This window comes from Uranotaenia lowii, chromosome 3 (genome assembly GCF_029784155.1).
Source record: "Uranotaenia lowii strain MFRU-FL chromosome 3, ASM2978415v1, whole genome shotgun sequence".
NCBI classification, from domain to species: Eukaryota; Metazoa; Arthropoda; class Insecta; order Diptera; family Culicidae; genus Uranotaenia; species Uranotaenia lowii.
This window is the reverse complement of record NC_073693.1, coordinates 161,392,433-161,418,666: the sequence shown is the minus strand read 5'-3', so window position 1 is coordinate 161,418,666 and position 26,234 is coordinate 161,392,433. Positions and strand designations below refer to the sequence as shown.

At 37.4% G+C, this 26,234-nt stretch overlaps 1 protein-coding gene across 3 annotated transcripts in view; it reads left to right on the top strand.

Annotated features, from left to right (window-relative positions):
- Nucleotides 1–25,557, top strand: part of LOC129758316 (protein grainyhead) — a 581,995-nt gene extending 556,438 nt beyond the window's left edge. For 2 of the 3 annotated variants that reach the window (XM_055755800.1, XM_055755799.1), the window contains 5 exons: nt 17,358–17,537; nt 17,624–17,778; nt 17,909–18,104; nt 20,822–20,886; nt 22,751–25,557. In XM_055755800.1, the coding sequence (XP_055611775.1) occupies nt 17,358–17,537; nt 17,624–17,778; nt 17,909–18,104; nt 20,822–20,886; nt 22,751–22,877 (723 nt within the window). In that variant the 3' untranslated portion in view covers nt 22,878–25,557. The remainder of the gene's footprint in view (nt 1–17,357; nt 17,538–17,623; nt 17,779–17,908; nt 18,105–20,821; nt 20,887–22,750) is intronic. The other variant, XM_055755801.1, reaches the window with a different exon arrangement.
- Nucleotides 25,558–26,234: the final 677 nt, after the last annotated feature.

Here is a 26,234-nt window from a genome sequence, read left to right as displayed (position 1 = left end):
ATTCACTTACATTGTCCCAAACATCTCTGCTAGCCCAAAAAAAATCGAAAAATCCTTAAGACAGCTTAATCTAGGATAAATGGAACATAAATGGTAATGACGTCTGTTGACAAAATTTTTAACGGACAAATTCAAATGAAATTTTAGTTTTAAATAAAACGAAAATAAACTTTGAATTTAAAACAGGTGCTGTGGCCGATCAAAAACTTTTTTTCATCCTCAACATACTGCAGAATATTCTACATACCTGAATCCATGTTTCTAACACAAGAAACTAATTCTCCGATCGCAAATATCCGAACGCGATGAGGTTTTTTGCTCCGCAATGTTTTTAACAAACAGTTTTCAAAACAACCGAAAACTTGACACACCAATTTCCAGGTCGCCGTATAGCAAAAATAAATGGCCAACTTAGGTGGCCAATATCGTCTCGGCATTTTCCTTCTTGTTACCAGTATTCACCGAAATCATATTGGATTGGCGTTGTCTTCTGTCTTTTGAGTTTTCCACTTTACTCTAGCTAGCAAGACCATCTTGCTTCTTCCGAGATGCCGATATCGGTTCCGGTTGACCCTTGCCCTAGACTACTGATTCAACTTCACTAGAAAATTTGTTTTGTTTACATGGTGCTTTGAGGTGACCTTCCTCCTTACACAGGAAAAATTTCTGCTTCAGACCCTCGTAAAAGATTCTTCCTCGGCTTAGGCTTAGGAAGCAGAGCGAGTCCGGCATTTTTTTTTTATTTCAATATGAACAACCCTTACACCAACGAACAAATCAAGCTCCAGTTCAGCTGGAAACTTTTTGCGAATGAGCCTTCTAAGATTCCCAAACTTTTTTTTTCCTTTTTTCTCAGGGACTTTGAACCAAGTAGGTTTATTCATCCCGAGTTTCCAAACTTTCCCATGACTGCGACAATATCGGAATCGAATATTTCCGGCGGTTGATCCTAGATCCGCACGTATTTCGAGAAGTTTTCTGCTATAAACATATTTTTATTTTCACCTTACCCCATTCGAGTAGTGAAATTTAAGAGAAGCTGGGTTTTGTGCAAGAGCTCATAGCATTTTTTCTGTTCGGAATTTGATGAAAATTGATTTTTCCCAGGCTACTTTGTATGAAGATTCCATCGTAGCCTTATCCGCATCGAATCTTCTGACGAACTTGGCTACTTCAACTATCGAAGGTCCTGGAGCGTCATCTGGAAAACGGAAAGATGCGGTGTTTCTAACGAGTCCGTTAGCCATTTTGGTCACAAAAATGATGCACGTATTGAAAGATATCGATTGTAGCTACTGATCGAAGAAAAGCGTCCACAGTCCGCACGTCGCGAAGTCTGATCGTCTACACCCAAAATAATTTTCACTTAAAAAATAAGTGACATCTGTAGTAAATTCTCGCCATACGTAATTTCATTTGAATTTTAAGTGATGGGTCAAGTGAATTCATTTAAGTGACCGGTCAAGTGAATTACACTATGACGTTCGAGTGAAATTTATCTGAATTTCTAAGTAAGTTTCTAGTTAATTATCTCTCGCGTTTTTAAATAAAAGAACATTTATAGAACACCACTTTGATTTCAAATACTTACATCACGCTTTCGCCATAAATTTATTGATTGGAAAATTCCATCGTAATCCCAAGGCAGATCGGTTACTGCGGATAGTGCCACTTCTAAATCTTCCCTGCTGTAAACCAGAAAAATCTGTCCAGTTCAATCCACAAGCTGAAACATGATAACACCTTTAAATAACTTTTTCTTACATCACGTTTAACACAAACTACCGCCAAAATCGCCTAGTAAAAAATCGGGAAAATCCAAATCCAGAATAAGCTTTAAACGCTGCTCTTTAGAATTTGCCATTTCGAACTCTGAAAATAAACACAAATACAACCCGACATTCACTTGAAATTCAAGTGATGGGGAAGTGAATATTTTTTCTCACTTCAAATTCAAGTGACGACTGAAGTGAATGTGGATGAATTCACTTGAAATTTAAGTGACTGCCGAGTGAAATGTATATGTCGCACTTGAATGGAAGAAAATCACTGGATCCTTGTTTTTAAGTGAAAAATCATGTGTATTTTAAGAGTGAATTTGGGTTCAGTGTACTGATGAACATGTTGTTGAAAGATGTCACATTTTAGAAGTCAGTTTGGATGAATTGGAAAAGTTTTTCTGCATGTAATAGGAAGGAAAAAAAGATATTCGTCACACTTGCACACTTTTACGCGAATAAGAGCGATTTCTGAGCCCGACTGAGTGAAAGATCAGAATGCGAAGTAAATTATTTTGATTCATTCTGATTTGTGATTCCAGATGTAAAAAAAATATCAAATTGAAGTGAAATTGAACCAATGCGACTTCCTGTCGCAAATGAATAAGACGTTTCCGAGCGCTGGTTTTTTTCTTGTGACACACTAAACATATGTCTTGAAGCAGTTATCACCGGAGCAACAAATAAAAAAAACAGAACCATACTAACTAGCATAAACAGCAATTATAACCCCATAACGGCGTCCGTTATCCGCGAGCCATTCAAAGACCAAATACGCGTCCACGCACCATAAATGCGACACCACATTCCCTGAGAACTTCTTCATTAGTCAAAATACACAATGGTTAGTGTGCTCTAATTAACAGTATTAAAAATACAGTTCATCTACCGCATGACAAGTGCCTACCAACAAAAAAATAAAACCCTGCAAAAAAGTACTCCCTTCGTTAGAGCGCGAGTATGTGAATGAGAAATAAAACCAGACATTACTACGTTCCTACAACATACGTATGGACGATAAGCGCGCGTACATTTTCTGCTAATTCTCACAACCAATATGCCTCGGTGCGCCTGGAGACCTACCCATGATGCCACGGATCGGCGGCGGCTCAAGCCCAGGGACAACTTTTAACCGCCCTGATATATATTCCGATTAAAAGTGTATCGCTCCTGTCCCAGAAGGCAGAACGGAAGTCGCGCACCAGCCAGCTAGCCCCGGAGAACCTAATTAGTGAAAAATATAAATGTAAACGAATGGTACGAAAAAATGTGCACTGCTGCTGCTAAGGTAAAACAGAAACAACGTTCGTTCGCTCGTCGATGTCGTCCATCTATCAGCAGCCAAAGTTACAAGTCGATACCGGTCGCCGTCATCGTTTGTCGTCGTCGTCGTCGCGATGGTTGATGCGTGTAACCTGCTTCCTTTTCAGAACGCGCGCACTCATCGCGCCACATCATGCAACCTGTGGCAGTCATTATCGCTTCAATAAAATTTATTGAAAAATTGTTACGCGTACCGAGAGAGCCGTTCCGTTTGGGCGTTTGGCGAATGTTCGGCTGGCTGGCTGGCTGGCAGCCCGAGATTGCCGGGGAAATATCGACAAGTCATGTTGAGTCCGCTCCCGCGTCGAGATTCCTACTCCTTCGCGACCCCCCCTCGTTTCAATTCGATCGATAATGGTTTACGGATTTGATTCTTGTAGACTAACTTAAGGATACTAGGTACGTACTACCCAACAGCCGACGTCAATGCATTGGTGAGGCGGAAAAAACAGTTTGATATGAATTTTTATGCAATTTAATTTGCGATCCCGGAGCAACAACAGCGCGCGAAAAAAAACCCTCAATGTGATGTGTGGCGTTCACCTGACGCCACACTGCTGACCAGAGGCAGGCAAAGTGACAATCTGCGCGACCAAATAACTTCGAGATGATAAAAACGATATAAAAATGAATAATTAATAAATAAATGGCTCAATTAAATGATTTTTTGCGGCCTTACCCTCGTCGGTGGTGGTGCTGATCGATAATTAAAACTAATAAATATTGTTATGTGTACAAATGGACGAAGGATTCGTCGTGTAGACGAGCAGGAGAATCGAATAGGCCCAGCCAACCAGCCAGTAGTGTCGCACACTAAACAGTGACAACGAGCCCCAGACAGCAGCCAACTCTCGACGTATACGGCAGTGATTAAAATTGAAAATAGAGGAAAATACCAAAGAATGATTTTGCATAAAAATTCATCATTAATTTATGCAAATAAGTCCCGGGCACAACACGGGCGTCATCACCGGGTTTGTTGTTACTCGCAGATACACATCCCCATACGTATGTACGTACATACTTACAGGCGTATAGTTTATTGGCACCCGCGTGTGATGCAGTAGTCGATCAAGCAAGCCGTCTCTCGAATTGACAGCGTAGGTTCCTACCTACCTATTTAACCGCCACACCGGAACGTTTATCACATTTGAGAAGGGAGGGTGGGTTGTCAATTTTTCTTCCCGCGGAGACATTGGACAATGGCTACATCCGCTGATTTTTTCTGTCTCAGTACGGTGTGGTAATTTTCCTAGTAGCCTTAATTTATGCAAAAACTTTGACAAGACAACTACTCGAACGGGGTAGAAGTTAGTTGCTTTTTGCAGGGAAGCCGGAAGTTGTCAAAGTTCTGAATCAAATATTTACATACGCATTGGTTCTCAGGGTACCGTTATCGACTTGCGTGTAACACAGAACGAAATTCATGCGATAACGGTTAACTTTTTAGTCAGGAATAATAAATCGTGTCAATCGATTTTGTTTGCATATAGAGTAGGTACTAAATGACTGGATATTAGCAATTTTCAACGAAAACTATCAGCCTCTAACAGTTCATGTCGAAATAGCAAGTTTACGAAAATCATTTCAAATATTTTATCCCTAATTCGTCAAAATAGCTCTCATCTCGTACTGACATTAAATCAGAGAAGCATCTATCCACAAATTTGGTTCAATCTTCTTCAGGTCCGGCATAATTTCAATGTAATTTTTTTTGTTCTGAGCTTAAAACTATTCTGATATGATGTCATCCCTTGTAACTTAGCTAAGCTTAGCTTGATTGACTACTCACATCCACCTTAAATCATTGAACTCGAAATGAATCATAAATAGTTGTACAGCATTATTTAATTCAACGCAACAAAATTGTCTCATTGTAATTTAAACACATTCATTTTCTCATTGTAATTAAAACACTTTTAAAACATTTCGAATTCCATGATCGTTGGCGTGGCTCAGTGGAACAGGTTCCACATCGCCAATGGTTGCTACTCCGTGATTGACCGAGGGCCATCAATTTTGTCCAGAGGTCAAAAGAATGGTGTCTGGGATTGACAGCACACTCTCTAAACATCAATAACGGCGCCGGCCACGTCCTAGTAGTCAATGGATAGTTGGGAAAAGGTAGAAAGGGATGAAAGATCAATCTTATGCTTTAGGACCGAGGTCACCTCTGCATCCTAGCAAAACAATTTTGGTTTGAAGGTTTGGGTTAAAGGATATGATCGGAAGACACTTTTGACTAGTGTGATCAAAACTTTCAAGGCTATTCCGCCGCTCAAAGCAAGTCCGTCCCATTTACGTTTTTGTTGAAATGAGAAAAACGGCAATGAAAAATCGTAAAACGGCCCAACGATAATTCGGCACTTATATGCTTTTTAAATCAATGAAATCAACCAAATCTGTCACTGCAACGGCAATCAAAAGTTTTCCGCTTTATAAGGTTTATTTTGTCGTTTTAATTCTGTTGAAAATCATTTGCTGGGCCCTTATGGTAATGTTCATCAGAAAAAGAACATACTGAAAATACAGTTTTCTCTTGATACTACAGGTAAAATTAAAGTGTTTCCAGCGATAAAATAAAAAATGATAAAAACGCAAATAGAACGATCCCTTTCCAACATATTTTATGTAGAAAACATAGAAAATACTTAGTTTCCCAGAGTTTTTTCCCCGCTTAGTGTGAACGGCCGGCAGCATTCAAGAAATTTAGAGATGTTATATCGAGCTACACCGTCTGGATCACGCTCTGGTTGTCTGATGATTTCTTGATAGCAAATCGAAATGAAAATGTGTTTCTTGTCACATTTTATAACTTTAAAGCACAAATTAAACATTTTTATTTATAGTTTGAGAGTCTTGAAAACTTTCTACCAAAAAAAACACAACCGTCATCGACGGCCACAGCCTACCCAGTCCGATATGATGTCATCCCTTGTAACTGTCTTCAAAGTGTACAAGATAACTGACAAAATTTGAGAATTTTTTTTCTGCTTCCGCTCGATATCATTTAATCAGATGACTTGCTTGGTTTTTTTTCGTAAACGTGGGAACGTTTTCCAAAAATTTAAATATACAAAGCAGTACCTATCATTTGGCTGGGCGATTTTGTTCTGTTTGTTTAAAAAGTAGCCTAATTATAGGCACTTTTCACTAGTATTCAGCACGTAAGATTGAAAAATTGCTTTTTTGTTAAGCCAAAGTAAAACAAGTAACACAAATTTACACCTTATTAAAATATGATATCCTATTTGAGTGCCAATCGAAATATAAAGAGAGATACTTTTAGATAAGTACAGATGTATTGAAGCTTAAATATTACATTATGTAAATTTGAGTGTAGAGTAATCATTTTGTTCTGGCTGAGCAAGAATCTTAACAAATGTTGACTATTGGTGACAGAATTGTCAAAAGAACGTCAATCTTCATTCAATTCATAAGATTTCAGTTTTAAGTAAGCAAAACTATTAACTGTTTCGAATCGAAAAACATAAAAGATTTTTTCGCAGAAAAAAACATTTTTTCTGAAAGCGCATTGTTTTTTTTTTTCTATTTAGCTAATTATATATGTTCAATTCAACACATCTCTTTTTTCTCTTTTCCCCTGATATTTTTCAATCAAAGCATTATAAACATTAGCAATATTAGTAGATTATTAAAAAGCAGCTTTGCACGACCAGCCACAAAATTTTATAGTTTAAAAATAAATAATTTTTTTCAAGAGTTGGATAACCACAAGAAGTAGAGAACTAAATTTTCAGTACTTTTGAGGTTATAGTTATTGGATTTTTTTCCTCTATTTTGAAACATATCAAGAATATTTCTTAGCTATATTTAAAAAAAAATATTTAAATTTAATTCCAAATAATGGAGATATTTTAATTTTTACGAAATATTGAATATGGGCATATTTCTCGTTTTTAGTTTTCAACACCGCCTTAGGCAGGAGTGCAGGACTAACTTAGGGCAACCATATCCGGAAACATAAAAAAGACTACATTGAGATGATTTTTCGAAAAAGGTCAGAAGAATCGTTATACAGTTGAACCCCGCTTATCCGAACTCCGGGGAGACAACATCATAAAATGGAAGAAATACCTACTTTAATTTTTCTTAATTTTTTGGAGTATGTATGTTAGGCGTTATTAGATAGTATAACCTAAGGCGTTTTTTTGCAGTGCTTGTGAAATCAATCAAGAGACTTAATTTTCAGACGAATCATTTTTAATAAAAAAAAAATCATTTCATTCAATCATTTCAATCAAATCATTCAATAAAACTGATTTTAATATGGCGTTCAGAAAATAAGATCTCACTTCTTCATACTTTTTGAGATTATTTTTAAATGTTTGTGTGATTATTAAAAAGAATAAGCAGTTAAATTTGGGATTTATTTCTGTTCTAAAAATCAACGTTTTTACCAGGGAGCAAATTAATTGAGAAAAGAGAATATTAAATATTTCATCTCTTAAAACGAACAAAAATTAAATTTATGTAAATTGGATACTATCATCTGCCAATTAACGATACTCTTTTGTAATTTCATTTAATCATTTAAATATTACCTATTATTTTCAATCCAAATTATGTTTGGCATAATTCTGTTAATTATTTGTCAGTTTGTTGCATACCCAAAGGCGCATATTACAGACATGAAAAGCATTTTTGACAGATTTTAAGATACCTAATGAATTTCTTTTTAGTGACTCTATGAATTCGCTGAGCACAACTTTAACAAAAATCAACCATGGTTAAAACAGTACAATTTTGACGAATTCGCTGCACTTTCTCAAGTACATTTGTTAGTGCATAACGTAAAATCTCTGACATGCATGAAACCATAAGTATGTATTTCAAGGTTTTGTTTTAATATCATACTTCATTCCCACAGATTCCAAAGTCGAACATGAATTGCTTAAAAAAATTGTTTGGAAATTCTTTTTTTATGCTTCTTTTAAAATGACGATTCGATTAAAGACTCATGAAAATTTTGAACTTCCTAAAATTCAACCGCTTTTAGACGTTTAGGTTTTAGGTTTTCTAAAATCGTCTAAAGTCAACCATTATTTTAACTTACTTCTTGAGCAGAATGTTGCTAAACGTGTTAATCTGATAATCCATATTGATAGCAACTGTTTGACAAGCAGTTGTCAAAAGCTACAACTAAGAAAAGCTTAAAAACGTGAGAAAATTGGAAAAGAACCCGATCAGAAGGGAAAAACTAAATTATTTCAAGATGAGATATTTTGATACTAATTTGTTCCTATCTAAATGAGTTATTATTCAGAACTCGTAGGATGTTAAAATATCTCAAATTATATCAAGATTATATATCCTTTCAAGATTATATCTCGTTCATATAGCATAGTTTGATATCGGTCAGAACAAAACCTTTCAAAATTATAACTTATCAAGACTTCAACTTCGACTTCGAGAAAAATTTCAAGTGGAATGTCAATAATCCACACGCTCTTTTTTTTTCAACTCAAAATTAAGTAGTTTTGGTTCAAAACAGCACTTCGGTGGCTTCCCTCAACTTTGAGTTTGACTGGACAATAGCAAAACTAAGTTCTGATAGGCATACTCAATACTAAGTTCGGCAGCCGAACTCGAATGTATCCTTTTTTTTCGAGGGTAGCTTTTTTTCAGGGAATTAAAGGATGATTAAAATTTGTTGTACCCGGATGCTGCTGTTCCGGTACATTGCATTGCAATTACAGAGCGGTGGAAAGTTTTGACATTCCCGGTCAAAGAAAACTTCCGGATGTTACTTCCCACGGGAAGTAAACAACATCCGAAAGTTTCCGGACATTCCAAGCCGCTCACCATATGATGACAATGACGGACAGAATTTTACGCTGACACGGTGAACATGCATTCATTATAAAGTTCCTTCATAGTCGTCCGGTAATTGTTCCGGAACGACATAATTTTGCGACGTGTTCGTTGGTTGCTGTTCCGGTTCGGACTGAACTCGCTAAGTGTTTTCAGTCCAACAAAGAGAGTTCAATTTTTAGTTCATAAGGTCGAACTCAGCTTTGATCCCTCGCCGAAGGAAAAAAAAGGGATCAATTTTGAGTTCGCAGTTCGAACTCCGTTTTGATCCATCGCAAGGAGGAAAAAAGGGTACTTAACTTTAAGTTCATAGAATCGAACTATGTTTTGAACCTCGGTCATACTTAATTTTGAGTTAAAAAAAAAAGAGCGTGCACAATATTTGCTGAGACCATGCTCCTTTTTTGGTTTCCCACAAATTGGATTCAATTTAATGCACGGTTTGGGCCGTTGACTACGTATATCAAAATAAGATATAATCATTTAATTTTAGTACAATCCGAAAAAAATCTTTATCATTGAAAATGAGCTCAACTTTTCAAGTCACTAAATCAGAAAAAGATATAATTCAGATTGGAGAAACTTAAAATCGAAAATTTAGAGTACTCAATTATAACTGAATCAGATGTAAATATCTTGGTGAGATACGTTTGAGTTATTATTTTGCTAGGCTCTCCTGATCGGGAACCTATTTATCGAAAAACTATCATGTTGGTAGCATCAGAAATCGTTGAAAACTGTGTTTTTCACTCTGAAAGAATTAGATATTAGCAATTAGGTTTGAGAGTTACAACCATTGTGGATTGATTTTTTGAGAAAAAAAATGATCCTAAGTTAGGCGGTTGACAACTATATCTGTTGTCGGAAACATAAACCCCGTTTATGTTTCCGACAACAGATCGACAAATTAAAATTAGGATGGAACAAATATCAATTTCTTCTTTTGTCATCCACCCCCCCTTTCGCAATTTCAAAAAACCTGATGAGGGGAATAAATAAATATTTAAGTATTTTATGTAAATTTCGAAAAAAAATCAAATATCCGAAAGATTTCAAAACAAAAGAACAAATTTTGGATGCTGGGAGCTATTTCCCTTTTGTATTCTTGATTTTATTGAATTTTTCGATAAAAAATTACTTGATTTATAGGTTTTGAGAAATGGTATTGTGTGCAAGTTTGTTGCATACAAGCTTCCGTGCAATTTATTCCGATCTTTTTGTTTTTCGCATTATTTTTTATTATCTCCCCCGCACGATGTTCCGTTGCCGAAAAAAATTCTGTGCTTTTGAGAAAACAAATTCTGACTTTCTGTGATTTTACCCAAGAATTCTGTGATAGATTTCTGTGATGCAATTTCCTTGAATTTCATAAAAATTTCATGGAAAGTTGGGCCTTTTTCACATTTTAGTTTGGGTCAAATCAATAACCATTATCAATCTTATCATACTTTTCTTATTCAAAGTAAGAAATCTAAATTTGATACCGTCAAAAAAATTATAATTTCGGAAATCCATTCAAAATTAAAAAAATCTGTGAAATCTGTGAAAATTTCAAAATTCTGTGTTCTGTGATAAAAATTTGCTCAAAATTCTGAGAAATTACAGATTTTTCTGTGATTTCGGCAACCTTGGTTCCAACTCCAAGTGACAAAAAAAGGATTTGAAATTTGTTCCGGCCTTAAGTGGCGGATAAATGAAGCAGATGCTCAGAAGAAAAAATGGTTATAGTTATTCAAATTAAGCCAAGAGCAAAAATTTTTCGTAAGCTTAGTCTTAGTAGATGCGTTTTAGACCCTTTGTCTTGTACCAATTGAATGGCTGAAAGAAGTTCTCTTTCTCACTTTAATTATTTCTTATGGAATTTCTTATCAGCTTTATGAGTTTTACCTTTCTGGTAGAAATGTTCTTGCCGGATCACGTGGTGACATTTATTTTAAGTCTAGAATTGGAAAAAGACCTTATTGAAAAAAAAAAGACGTTCAATGTGTTTATTTGTTTTAAAAGTTATTATTTTGTCAAAATAAAAGAAATTCAGGCGATATTCAACGCAGTTGTGAAATATTCGCTTTTTTGAGTCTACCTTCAGTTCTATCAGTTTTCTATTTGATTCTAACAAGCCAACCTGACAAATGAATCGTCATCCGACTCTGGGACACCCGAACCCGCGCATTACAAAGTTGATAACGAATCACCCCCGCAAGCGCTACCGGATGTAAGTACCAGCAGCGTATTTCCTCTCTGACGAGGGCATCTAACGGCAACACTTTGAAATCGAACCGGGCTAAATTAAAGGGAATCACTGTAAATAATTTATGATTATATTGATTTCTACCCCGTGCATTCATCTCCCTTGCCGCTCTTCTTCCGAAACTGTTCCAAACCAATCAGTTGCCTTAGCAAGTTGGATTAACTGAGTCCACTGAGATTTCCTACGGGAAGCTGATTGCTCACACACAATCCCCTGAAGGCTCCCGGTTGGGAAATAGACACCGACCGACCGGGTGGCTTCCGAAAGTGGTTGCCAGCCAGTTGACTTATGCAGCGGCAGCAGCAGTGTTGTAATCCCACTCACTGATTTGCTTAGCTGTTTGCGCAATTGTGTTTATCTCATTCATCCGGTAGGTAGTTTGCTAATAAAAAAAAGCACCCCAACCACCAACTACTATTAGGTACGGACTACGATTGCTCTAGTTTGGCACCTTGGGGCTAAGTTTGCACGCGTCCAGCTGCGCTCTGGTAGACTGACAAACGGGTCCCGGTCAGCAGAACCTAGAGCGCACGTGTGTTTACATACAGACGTCCACCCAGCCGGCCAGCGTTCATCCCGCGACTTCAAACAGGAAGAATCTATAAGCGTGCGTGACAAGCCATCGTTAAGCACGAGAGACATGGCCGGCCAGGAATGCGCCTGATGATGCATGGGCGCATGCAAAGCCCAGAACAGAATGCGTTGTTCGGATGTTTCGGTTGGTAACGACCAATGTCGCTTCCCGTTAGCTGGGGCACCGGACACCAAATTACGGGTGGACGTTTTGATTTTGACACCACGCAATAATGTGTACAAATGTGAAGGAGGTGGAGCGAGAAATGCCGGCACACAGAGAATTATTCCCGGCTAGGGCCAAGCAATTAGCGAGCGGGATGATGATGGATGCGATCTTGAGTGATTGACACAATAAACCGCGTCCTCGTCTCCGTTACGCAGATCTTCCCCACCTTGGATGAAACATTGTAATCCTAGATTGCCCCCGGGAGGTAGGCAAATAACACACATTAATTCCTTTCTTCCGCAATAAAAAGGAGCCCTTGAGCGATGTAGTGCAGATCACCGTTTCAATGATGCGCTGCAGGGCCTGAAGCACTGACGTTAAGCCCAATTAACAATGTAACATTTTGATTTTTTGCGTAAATATTCTTCAAGAGTTCTCCATTTTTTTATATTTAAGATTTAGAGGGCAAATGAATTTATTGATTTATAATTGTATTAACGAAACTACAAGAAAATCGATGGCATTTGATAGTTCCTATGTCATGATTAACCACAATTACGAGGCCCCAGGGATATAAACAAAGATGTCCCGGAAGACGCAGTTGTGCCGGCGAAGCAGGGCTGCGCGCGCAAATGAAAAGGAGGTTACAAATGGACTTATAAAATTTAATTTCCCCCGCTCTCTGGCCTCTGCCGCACTTCCAATGATTGCGGCGAAGGCGATCGTTGGTGCAGTGGAAATCGCTTGTGTGATGCGCGATTTGATGTTCGCTGCACGTAGTGCTGCAATAAAATCGCGTAAAGTTGCATGCGGACAAGCGAAGCCGAATATGCCTACACGACGGCGCGGAGTGCTTAAATTGCAAATTACAGCATAAAATATGGGATTGATTCAGCGCCGGTAGCTGACGGTCTCAGCCGCCGCCGCCGGAACGAAGTTTCACAATCGAACCCATCGGGGAAGGACTGCCGTTAACGCATCCGAGAGCACTTTGGAGTTTTATAGTTTTCAATTTCGATTAATGTAAGATCTGCAGCGCGAGGGAACTTCCCACCCCAAACCTCACCGATCGATGGTCTCTAATCAACCGACAAAGGTAAGCACGACACTTGATAAACGCGAAGATAAAATTCCCGTTAAAGACGTCGTAAAACTATGTGCGGACACAGATTTTTAGACTGCTCCAGTGGGAGCACTCCAGCTTCTTCGAGATGATGGTACACATTCCGATCGAGCAAATACCAACTGGCAACAACTCATCAAGCAAGAGCCCCAGCTAGAAGAGCTGGGTGTCTCTGTTTTTCCGGTACTCGGTTATCGCCCTGGGATCTTTGAAATTTTGAATAATTAGATATTTGGTCGCATTTCTCGCAAACGCGTTACGGGTCTCTTATTCGGGGCATGTCGGCCGAACTGCGGGACATAAATTTACACCCCATATTTTCCACACTCGACGTCGCGTCGTTGGCGTTGAATGTCATTCCACCTGTTCAACTTTTGTCAGCTCCGCGCAGAAGTATGACAAAACTTCGGCTCGCGTTTGCTGCTGATGTGCCTGGGATTTTATATAATGTGCTTAGGGGTCTCTTTCAGGGGAGATAGCTCTCGATTTATGGCTGCCCTCGTTGCTATTGATGACTTGGTTTGCTTTCGGGGGCCTTTCGGTGGACCCGCTGCAGGTTATCAGTGCCTTATTATCTAACACGCGCCAATGACAGAGCCCGGCCGATAGAAAAACACCCTGGTGCTGGGTGCGCACATTAATCATGCTAATATCGCTTTATGTATGCCCATTAAGCTTTGCAAACAGTGAACGACATCTAATCGAAATAGATCTTGTAGGCGAGAGTTTCGAGCCTTTTTTGGTCTGAGCCGTATAAAATACGGAAATCTGGCAAGAAGTTATGTTTAAGATAATAAAAAAAATTTAACTTAAGACACTTGTTATTCAAACTGATAACGGTACTTCGTCTTCTGTGAAGATAAATTTCCTTTCACGGGAGTAAAACCCCTAAATATCTGCAATTACTTATTAGGAAGTACTTGACACGTCATAAACAATAGTAACCTTAGCTTGGCAGCCGTTCTGCCCAGATCCGTAGAGAAAGTTTATCCCGATCAAAAGCCTAACTAATGCCCAAGAAGGATTAGGGCGGCAGTACAAACTCTCGGAACAGAACAGATATTGCCTACATGCCGGGTGCTAAAGACTGTACACTTATGTTTTTCAATCACCCGTTGATTACGCGAGGATAAAACGAAAGAGCGCGCCATCAATTTTCCGGCATCGTTCCCGGGGATCGTTTCGCCGTACAATCGGGTGCTTTCCATTACACGAAATCCCTCAAAATCGGGGCCGTGGCCCTGGAAGCCATCATCCTTAGGCCACCGCCTCTACCAGGGCTTCTACCTTTTCGAATCCGCTCGCTGCTGTATGAATAATGGGATTTTAATAAACATTTACGGTACATTTCGTTGCCGAATCTCATTCAGGAGGATACCGAGACTCGAGAGTCAGTCAGTACGCTTAAGTGCCCTCACTGCGCCGAACTTAAATGCGACGAAGCTGCGGTGGCGGCAGCGTGTTCAGTTTTTTTTGTGTGTGCGCTTAATGCGAGACATGTAACATGAGCATACATATGCATGCACGCAATTATTGGCAAACATGAGAATTATGTTGTCTTACATTCATCATAATCATCTTCGTTCGGCTCATGTCCCCGGATGAATGAGGAGGCTGCACGGCGAGGCGATCCTTTCTCGGCCAAACGAAAAAGGTACTTACATCGGGCGACTCCTACCGCATCATCAACGATCATCGATTGGGGAAGACAGCATCGCAGCACTGAGCAGTTTTTTACGATCGCTCAAAATATTAAATGAATTCGTTTTATGCGCCTTTGATGGGGAACTCAATTTATGATCGAACATCGGTTACCGGCATACATATATGCATGCGGCCACTCTTCAATTTTTCGGTAATTTTCGAATCTCCTCCTTTGTAACGACGACGACGACGACGACGGAAATGTTTTTATTCAACAGCCACCACAACGTTCAACGAGATCGGCGGAGACGTAAACGGCAAAAAAACTCAACACCTGATCGGAAAATTTCATTCTGATGCGTGATTGCGAATGTGTTGAATACAATAGTATTTCGATTTATATCGAAAACAAATTTCGTGTTTAATAGGTATGATTTAAAGATAAGATTTCGTGGCATTTGACAATCAGCTTTATTTCAAGTGAAATTTTCGTATGAATTTTAGGTTCTTGTGTCGAATATTTTTCCGATTTAGTAAGCTATAGGGGAGAATGAGGATACTTGATCCCTGGGGATACTTGATTCCTTAGCTCTCGAAACTGGAATGTCTTACAAAGATCAAATGATCTAGAAAAATGTGCCAAAATGAGCAAAATAACAATGCTTGCAGTTTAAAAATTTTTAACAAAATAATTGTTTGAGAATTTTTACAAAATGTAACTTGAAGATCTTTTTTCAACACTTTAAAATGTTCCTTACATGGGAAAATTATGAAAAAAATATTTGTTCGAATGTATCAATCGTTCGAGCGTAAAATGAACTTCATAATGCCATATTTTCAAAGCAATGGAAAACTCTCAACTTTTTTCAGAAAAAGTTTTCTAAAATGTTGATTATGGGTACAATTGATACCCTAGAGTTGGGTACAATTGATCCCCCTTCCAAACGGCATATTCTTCTTCTGAATTGATCGTTATGATTGCTGATTACGAAATTACTCATATTTATCCAAAAACAAATATTTATCAAAAAATTGTCTTAAGAAAAGAGCAAAAATAATTAATTTTCTCTCAATTATAAAAATAGCGCCTTTAAGTATGCAATATTTTAGCGTTGAGACAAAGTTATAGAATTTTCTTTTTATGTCTGCTATAAATTGTGAAATGAGAACAAACATGACCAAAATAGTCAATTAACATTCTATCTTGGGGTTTTGTTTGATTTTTATACAAGGATCCTTCAATAGGGGATCAAGTCTCCCCTAACTTCAGAAAAATCGCAATTTTTTACTCCCACGAAAATGCTTCTAGTTCATCAACGGGTACAAGTATCGTTCTAATTTTTAGAGCATAGAAACTTGAAGTTACAAGCTGTCAGAAAATGTCAAAAACGGCGAGTTGCTAAATTTTTCCAAAAAGATATGGTGAAAATAAGAAAAGGGGATCAAGTATCCCCACTCTCCCCTATCTATATGTTCCACAGTTGGTCGTTAGTAAGGATATTTATACCTCTTTTCCATTGAAAAGTGTTATATCTCACACTCAATAAGTCCCAATATGATGCATATGAAATCTTTTTTCCAGAGGTTCGCATCCTATAGATTTTAAACAATTTAAATCTCTCCAAACAACATTTGGTTTTATATAAGAGCTAATTTGTGAAAGCGAACATACATTCGACGACGTTAAAGAGGATGACGGCCATATTCTGTACGAAAAGTTTCTTGGTGAGTTAAAATGTCTCTGAGTTTATACTACGAAATCTATAGGACTTTCCGTACCGTTCGTGGTTGGTTTAGTATGTGTTTTATATTTGTTTGGCCTCTATCCACCGCCAGGTGTTCTAAACTTCACAATTTATTAAGTACCTATTTCACTTAACGAACGTTTGCCATCCCGACTGCTAGCGTGTCCAAAAGACAAACAACAAAAATCTGGAACCCAGAGTCGTCCATCCGGAGAAAAACGTTAATAAAACCATTTGAAAAGCCATTTACTGCCCAACAGAACTGACAAGCACTTGCGCGAGGGACGGTGCTCAATTTCCATTTTGCACGCTCTCGCGAAAAAAAACGACAGGGGAAGGTAGAGGTGTACCTTCCCTTAGGTAGTAGGTACAAGACGCCCGGACAGGAAGATGAGGCATGCAAATGCACTTGTGCGCGATCCCCGTACCTATGGCGCGAGGGGTAACGGATTGGTCGAATGGTGGGCCGACCAACTGACCAAGTGCAAAAGGATGCAACCAATATTTTACACTTTTTTAATGAAGATAAGCCCCGCTATAATCTCGTGTGCGCGTCAGTGTATAAAAATGAAAAATATCTATATCTGTTATAGCGTGAGAGACACGAGGATTTGTTTAGGGTTTCGGTTGGCCGGCCCGGCACATGTGCACTCGATTTGTTCCCGGTTCCCATGCGAATTCCTGCGCTAGGCCTCGATTACATGGGTGGTGGTTCCTCTCCTCCTGTCTTGAATCTTGTTAGGCGGGATAGGGTCGTTGCGGTGCTTTTTTATTTCTGGAATAAATAGTTTCGTTTAGCAACTGGCAAGTAGGTCATCGGGCAATTTAGCAACACATTTGAACGGTTTTCGATTCCCGCTGCGCTGAGAAGTGTCATATTTTGTCGTAAATTATTAACGGTTTTTTTTGTTACTTTCAGGGTGCTGAACGTAAGACACGTGACGAGGAACGACGAGCTGCCAAGCGCAAAATGACCGCCACCGGTAGGAAAAAGCTGGACGAACTTTACCACCCGGTTGTAGATCGATCGGAGTTCTATTCCATGAGCGATCAACTGAAGCCGCCGGTACTCTTCACACCCTCGGAAGATATTGACAAGGTATTGTAGTTGACTGTAAACCAGATAGCCAAGACGTGACAATGTGTGCTAACCATAAATTATTCTCTCTCTTTTCGTGTCTCCAGCAACTGACATCTATGGACCTTCCGTTCTACGGCCATGACGGCGATTCCCTTTCCGGGGCCTCGGACAACGTCAAGTCACCGTTCCTGTTGCACGCTAACAAACCCACAACGCCTACCCTCAAGTTCCACAACCATTTCCCGCCAGATGTTAACACGTGAGTAAAAAGTCGGATAGAAATTCCAGTTTCCGCCACTAGTTCCCAGATGTCTCTTGGGCGATGCGGCGTTTGACAGTAGCTCAGTTCTAAATATTTTCGTTTTTATTTCTTTCTTACAAAACAACAGCGACAAGAAGGATCCCACCATCATCATGGATGGATCCTTGGTGAGCAACATGTCGGAATTCAGCCCGCAGATCAAGCGGCAGCGAATGTCTCCTCCCCTGAGCGAACGGGTTATGTTGTACGTCCGACAGGACAATGACGACGTCTACACTCCGCTCCATGTAGTTCCGCCCTCGACGGTTGGCCTGCTCAATGCCGTAAGTTATTTTTAACATGACCTACTTCTCTCCTTCCCGCCTCATTTGGAACAAGATAAAAACAAACCATGGAAACTCAAAATACTTTTCCGGATTGTCCAACCAATACGCTCCCCCAAAGCTTCACAAGGGTTTTGTTTTTACATCATTCAACGGGAAACCCCGAATTTGCCAAACAACTGTGTTGAACGACATATAACACTTTATCCAACCGTTATTGGATTTCTAACCACCTCAAAAACGACTTCACGGCTTGCGATCATCGAGCACTTCCATGTGACAGCTGTCAATTCGTTTTCCCGCAACAGTCCCCGAGAAATTCCACACACAACTAGAAAATCGGAAATATTTGCGCCAATAACCAATTTTTATTAATCCGCTTCAAGTTTCTGTTTTTTTGTTAAACTGATTAATTAAGACAACTCTGCACACGAACTAATAGGAAGTACACCTGAACCAATCAGCCATGGGTTTCATAACCAAAACAAAACCAAACAAACCAACCAATGAAAAAAAAACCAGACACCTTCAAGTTTTAATAACCCCAGCCGCGTCCCACACAAATTTTGCCGATATCTGTTTTGGACACTAATTCCTGCATCTTAAGAAAGCCACAAGGGTCTTATTAACCACTCAGGCGAGCAAGCAAACAGCAGCAATAATAAACCAACCGCCATTTTTTGTTTTTGTTTTCGATTTCCTACCGCAGCACCACCTTATTATTTGTATTTCCTCTTTTTTTTTTAGTGTTACCTCGAAAGTGAATGTGATTGCGCTTGTGTTATTGTTATTTATTTTTTGTTTCTTTATTTTTATTAATGGTTTCCATGGGGTTGTTTTGCGTGCTAATCAAAGTCAGAACACACAGAAATGGTAACTAGACAGAATAATTCCGAACTAGGAAGCACAAAATTAGCTCATGTGCCGACGAAACGCACATAAGTCACTCCCACCAATTAATACAGCATGGAAAAATCAAAACTCGTTGCGCAGTGGGATAATTTGACGAGATCCAATTCCAGCTAGTGTAATTCCAAATAGATAATTTTCATATTACTTATACCACACCTTATGGTAAGTTTTTTAAGATCACTGTTAACGCTACAATTATAAATTGTGGAGGAGAATTGCAAATGGTGGTACTGGGTATGACAGAGTTCTGAAATTTCATAAAAAGCTTAATATGGTTTTATGTAACTCCAGAATTCTGAATTAAGCAAAACCAAATTACAAAATCTCGTTAAATGTTCACATATTGTGGTTTAAACATACCACAGAAAATAAGCAATATTTTATCGGTTCTCTACATTTTCTTTTTCAAATATTTGAGGGTTTCTTAGAAATAGGAAAATCAATTCGAAGCTAGTAGGTAAATTCTAGATGGTAGAAAATCTAGACGTCAGATATATTTAAAGAATTACCTAAAAGAATTAAAGATTTATAGATTACAGAGCTTGATTTGCATCCTTGAGTTCATTTTTCGCATAGGGGGTTAATTCAGGCGTTAGAGATGGCAGAATCGTTTCCTTTTGTTATTTAACAATCCCGCGTATTGTTTGTCGATACGTCGTTATGCGCATCGGCATAGAATATTTATTATAATTCTAATTCTTTTTATTTAGAGAGTATTTTAACCATCACAATCATTCGTTCTTCAGAATTCAATATAGAATTCAGTGGAATCATTTGCCCATACGAAATAAAGAAATCATAAAAAAAAACTTGGCGGGCTTGTAATATAGCTCAATTGACAAGTTAGTTGCCTTCTGAGCCGATGTCCGCGAGTTCGAGCTCAAGAGTAAACATCGAACACAGATGTACCGGATAAGTTTTTCAATATCACTGTACGCCATCTGACACGTTGATACCCACTTCTATCGATTCTAGGCATAGTTTTTAGAAGATTACTCATATTTAGTTTGAATGAAAAAATATATTTTTATTTATTTAAAACCTTTTGAAAACAATAAAACAGAAAAACGACAGTAAATTAAGTAATTCTGATAAAAGTGAACAAATTTAGGACAGTAAGCCACTTCTAACGCCTGAATGTTGATAATCTAAATTGTCAATAAATGATACAGTTAATATTTAAAAAAAAATCCAATCATCAAAAAGGTAAGGGCCTAATGTTTGTCAACAGAATTTAACATTTGTTTCCGCAGTTTATCAATGATTTGCATACTATATCTAAATGCAATCTAACGAAATTTTCAAATAAGCAAAAAAAAAATATCGCAATTTAAACCACTGTGCAACGTGCTGTAATTAATGGGGTGAATTCCTGATACTAATTCAATATTAACACCATTCATCAATCATGTCTTGAGTTTTAATTGGCTCTTAGAAGTCTTCTGGATAATGTTTTTAAATTGTGCGCAGGTGAAAACATAAAAAACCGATCAGAAGTATCGACTTTTCCAACAAAATTGGTTCAACTCGCAAAAATTGGATAACCGGATAGTGAACGCGATGAAAGTTGATTATTGGCATTAACGAGCTGATTCAAAAATTCCCGGGATGATTTTAGAAGGAAAAAGAATCTTCCAAAAAACTAAAACGGGTACAACGAAAAAGTATTTTGCTTTTCCAAGGTCCTCCCATGCCGGTCCGTCGGTAAAATTTTGTGTCCACCAAAACCTTAAGTTAAACAATAATATCGGAACCAAACAAAATTCCTTCAGATCAGTTTTTTCTCTTTATCTATGCTATTCCAGATTGAAAATAAATTCAAAATTTCGACGTCGAGAATTAATAACATTTATCGCAAAAATAAGAAAGGGTAAGTTGCGTTTCCTTCTTCTACATTTTTATCTCCTTTTTTCTTCCACATTTCTTCTCGTTTGAATTTCGTTAGATTCGTTGTATCGTAAACCAAAACAGTTGCATTAGATTAGTTTCTTTCCTCTGAAAAATCTATTCTCTTTACCCATTCTCTCAAACCTATCGAATTAAACAAACAAAAATAGACAAACGATCGCGCATGGTATCGAAAAATCAACCGAACGGAACAAACTCAGTTCCCTAAATCTTACCTGCATCACATCGTTTTCTTCATTTCAAAATATCATCAATCTCTGACAAAAATGGGTGTTGCAGATGAGCAACTAATCCAAACTAACTAAACCGCCAGCATTATGCCTAACACTGTTTCTACTAGCGCTTTTTATGTTACTAATCTCTTCTACTAAACGCACTCCGCGATTCTCGCTAACCAAACCAACAAAAAACCGAATCGGATTTGGGAACAAAAGCTCTCTAACACTGAAACAAAACCTGAACCATTTATCGAAGAGCCAACAAGCTCACGACGGCGACGCAGAAGAAGGGGCGAGCTTTTTTGGGTCGTCGGGAATGCGCCTAAAAATAGGCACAAACCGGTTTTCGTTCGAGAATCGGCTTTCGACTAAAAGAATCGCCCGGTGTATAGGCTGGACGTTTAGTTTACCGCAGAATGAAATCGATGAACAAGGGACGTCGATTTGAACTGGATAAAAACTGCCTAATTGATAAATGTACGAATAATTTCATCCCATCAAAATAAAGATTTGCGTTGAAACTGAAGATAAAGAGCTAAGTCAAATAAAAATTACGCAGTTGATCATGCAAACGATTTGAGATGACATTGAAAATTCAGATTTTAAGAATAAATTTGAAAATTCAACAGTAAAAGTTCGTAATTCAAAATTAAGATTCAGAATTCAAATAAAAATCAGATTCAGAATTCAGAATTCAGATTCAGAATTCAGATTCAGAATTCAGATTCAGAATTCAGATTCAGAATTCAGATTCAGAATTCAGATTCAGAATTCAGATTCAGAATTCAGATTCAGAATTCAGATTCAGAATTCAGATTCAGAATTCAGATTCAGAATTCAGATTCAGAATTCAGATTCAGAATTCAGATTCAGAATTCAGATTCAGAATTCAGATTCAGAATTCAGATTCATAATTCAGGTTCAAAATTCAGATTCAGAATTCAGAATCAGAATTCAGATTCATAATCCAGATTCAGAATTCAGAATCAGACTTAGGATTCCGATTCAGAATTCAGATTCAGAATTCAGAATCAGAATTCAGATTCAGAATTCAGAATTCAGATTCAGATTCAGAATTCAGATTCAGAATTCAGATTCAGAATCAGAATTCAGATCCAGAATTCAGATTCAGAATTAAGAATTAAGAATTCAGATTCAGAATTCAGATTCAGAGTCCAGATTCAGAATTCAGATTCAGAATCCATATTCAGAATTCAGATTCAGAATTCAGATTCAGAATTCAGACTTAGGATTCAGATTCAGAATTCAGATTCAGATTTCAGATTCAGACTTGAGATTCAGATTCAGAATGCAGGTTTAAAATGCAGATTCAGAATTCAGACTTAAAATATAGTTTAAGAATTCAGAATTCCGAAAAAAAATAAAACGTCTTCAAATTACTAAGAAATTTTGTATTTCTTCCTTTATTTTTATTGTAGATATTTTCTTCTAGATATTTGAATCGTGTAGTGTACTTTATTTTCAATTTTTTGTAGTTTTTTTTTTCTAGATTTTCAATGTAGTTTGAAATTTTCTTTAAATATTTCATGACAAAGTATAAGCATCAAAAGCTGATTTTTTTTTCCTCCTTTGTTTTTCTTTATCCAGGATTACGGCCCGAATTGATGACGACATGATCAAGCACTACTGCAACGAGGACATCTTCATCCTGGAGGTCCGGCAGTACGAGGAAGATCTGTACGATATCACGCTGACAGAACTTCCGACACACTGAGCCGCATGTCGGCGGGGGTCGTTGTTTTACTTTAGGAATTGTTTTTATTTGGATATACACATTGTTAGGTAGGATGAGAGTATACTGCGAGCAAAAATCGTATGACAAAATTTTACAAACAGTGTTGAGCGAAACGAGCATTTGAGTCGAACTAGTGGCGGCTTCAGAGATTGAAAGTGCCTTACAACATTCTACACCGCAAGCTTTCGAGGCAGATTGACCAGATTCCAGAATGCTCTAATGCTCACTGCTAAGTGGATTGAAGCCCGAGAATCGAGAAGCTGCAAAGGCCTGTTTTCGACCCACGCACGAATGCTGGGTACAGCGAGCAGAGACGAATAGCTTAATGTTTTAAGTTTTAGAAAGTTTTAGCACATACGCCATTTTAATTGTTTAGAGTTATTTATTTATTTGTAGGCCTGAACAGAACAAGAATTATATTTGATCGAGAACAGTGACATATACCCATGATGAGTACTTGTTAACTTTCCCTTTTAAGACACGAGAGATTCCAAGATATATTTTTTCCATTTCTTCCCCCTCAGAACTAGCGTACACTTCTCATCGGAATGCATTTAAATGTATGATGTAGCTGTAGAACTATTTAGCTTAAGTATACTGCTTTACGAAATCACGTGAACGAAACAAGACGAAAATCCACCCTCGAGATCTCAAAATATTAATACCCATATGTTTTTGGAGTTGAGGGGCTGAAGGCCCGATTTCCTCTTTTTTTTACACAACATTGATATTTGCCAACTTTGCTCAACTATTGGGATTGCTCAAGGAAAAATCACTACACATTCCCAAAGTAGATTTCAAGCCATAATTTGTTTTAGTAGGAAGGCTTCTCTTGGATTTCGTTCACCAGTCCACCGTACATTAATGAAAAATCATTGATTTCAAATCAGATATTAAAGGAGTAAAAACTAACACAACCACAAATGAACTCCATCGTACTTAACTTTTTTTAATAAACGAAACAATATAGTTTTACTAGTTGTTAGCGATCATCCATCAGCTGCAATATTAAAGATAACTATTCATTCTTAACAATAGCTTAACACGACACTTAGAGTATTACTTAGCAATTAAGTTTGAAGCTCATTTAACGAACACTCCATGACACTTATTAGAATGATTTCAATCACTCTATTAACATATATTCATCTCATTTATGTACTCTTCATTTAGTAGAATCAATCTTACAGAGCCGAAACGTACTTTTTTTATAAATATTGAAGCATTCTAAGAAAGCATGATATTTTATAGCGAAGAAAGCTACTACAAATATTAAGTTTTAACAACCATCCCTACCCATAAGTTATTCCCAATTTGATGAAACTGCCATACTTGAGAATACAAATAGAAGGTAAGAAGAGATGGACAAATTCGATTATATACCTAAATAAAACTGAAAAAAAAATCAACGGATTAAGCAACAAAACGTACATCAATAATCGATAAGAGTGTACCTGAGAGATAATAAAAGACGAAATAATGCGCGAATATGAATTTTAAAATCAAATCAACGCACAAAAGTACGATAACTGCGTGCGCCGAAAACGGACATATTATGATATATTGTGATATTCAAGCGAGGAGCAGCGAAACATTTGCCTTCCCCTACGAGAGAAAAAAAAATGTTAACATCGGACCAATTCTTGCCACTAGGGACAAATCCTTCCCTTTTCCGATTGCCATATTTGTAACATTTACTTTAAAAAACGCACAAACACCCACAAACCGTTCTCCTCAAGCAGCCAAGATAGGGTTTAATAATTTCGAGCGCTTTTTATGGATAGAATTGCTCGTAAAAAATGAATCTTCGAGTTGCAGCATTTTTCTTACAAGAAGATTTTGAAAAATAAAACTCAAATTAATTAACACACGAACGCAAATTGTTTGATGCGTTCAGAAAGAAAAAACTAACAATTGCAATATTAATATTATCGCGCATCGAGGATAACCTTTCAGCCAGGTTCAACCAACAAATTTCATTCGAACCTTGAATTTTCTCGATGTGAGTTGCGCTATATAGGATCATTAGAGCTAGCGAAAACATAAGTTATGAACAAGAAAAAAATGTTTTAAGAAAGTTTACATTCGGTCAACAACAAAGTTATTTCTCCACTTTTTGTAAACAAGTACTTTCCTCTCTTCCGGTTCCAATTCAAACGATAAATAGTTAGCAACATTTTCCTTTTATTCTTTTTGTTTTAACTTGGTGGTGGATAACAAACAAAACTTCTACTAAGCAAATCTTTCTACGTAAAACCATATCTAATGAATGAAGTAGCTTTTAGTGCAAAGCAGAGTATTGAGAAAAATGTAAAAAAAAACATAACACAGAAGAAAAGATCGGTTTAGGATAGTTTAATTTTCAGCTGAAAAAAAACAACTGAATATTAGCCATGTTTTGCCCCATAACAGACAAACAAACTCAATCATGCATTCTACAAACATTTCTGAAACCGATATGCGCTATCTTACATCCGTATGTAACTAACAAGTAGTTTTATTTAAGCCTAGATACATATAGCATTACGTTTAGAAGAATAAGCTAAGTGAGAGATTTATAGTTAAACAAAAAAGATCGTTTCTTATTATCAAAATGAATTTCGAAATTTTCTATTGTTATATTTTATACAGATCAAATAAAATATAATTTTTACTAAAAGCAAGTGTGAATCATTTTTTCTTCGAAGTTTGCATTTTGTTGCTGAGTCAACACTCTGTTATTTCACCTTAAAACTACCCAGCCTACATTCGTCTCGTATAAAGATGATGGATTGTATTGCTCGTTCAGACTTATTATATGGATTTTCTCAAATCTTCCTGAAGAAGAAGAAGCACTACCGCAAACGTCAAACATGGAAACTGAACTTTGGAACTGAAACAAATCTTCAAAACACTTTCATGCGTTTTTTACTAAGATAAACATCTTTTTTAATTTAATGATTAATGGCATTTCGGTGAATTATACATTCTAATAGGAAGAATTTCAAATGAAAGTAATGAAAATTATAGACGGATAGATTAGATTAGGAAGCATGAAAGGTGTTGAAAATGAGCCAAGAGCGTGATTTGAGAAAACTTCTTGCCGCACAAGACCATTTGTCCCACATCGTATTATTGTCTAGAAGAAGCAAAGTCGATAGGCTGACTTTGCATTGATCTATACCAGGGGTGAGCAACCTTTTGAAGCAACGGGCCACTTTTAATTTGAAATTCTTTCGGCGGGCCGCATCAAAATAGATTTTAAGAGATGTTGAGCAAGGTTTCAAAATTATTGTTAACATTTTTTTAACCAGAACACCTGAGACAGGCTTTCTGGACTGTCTCATTTTTAAGTTA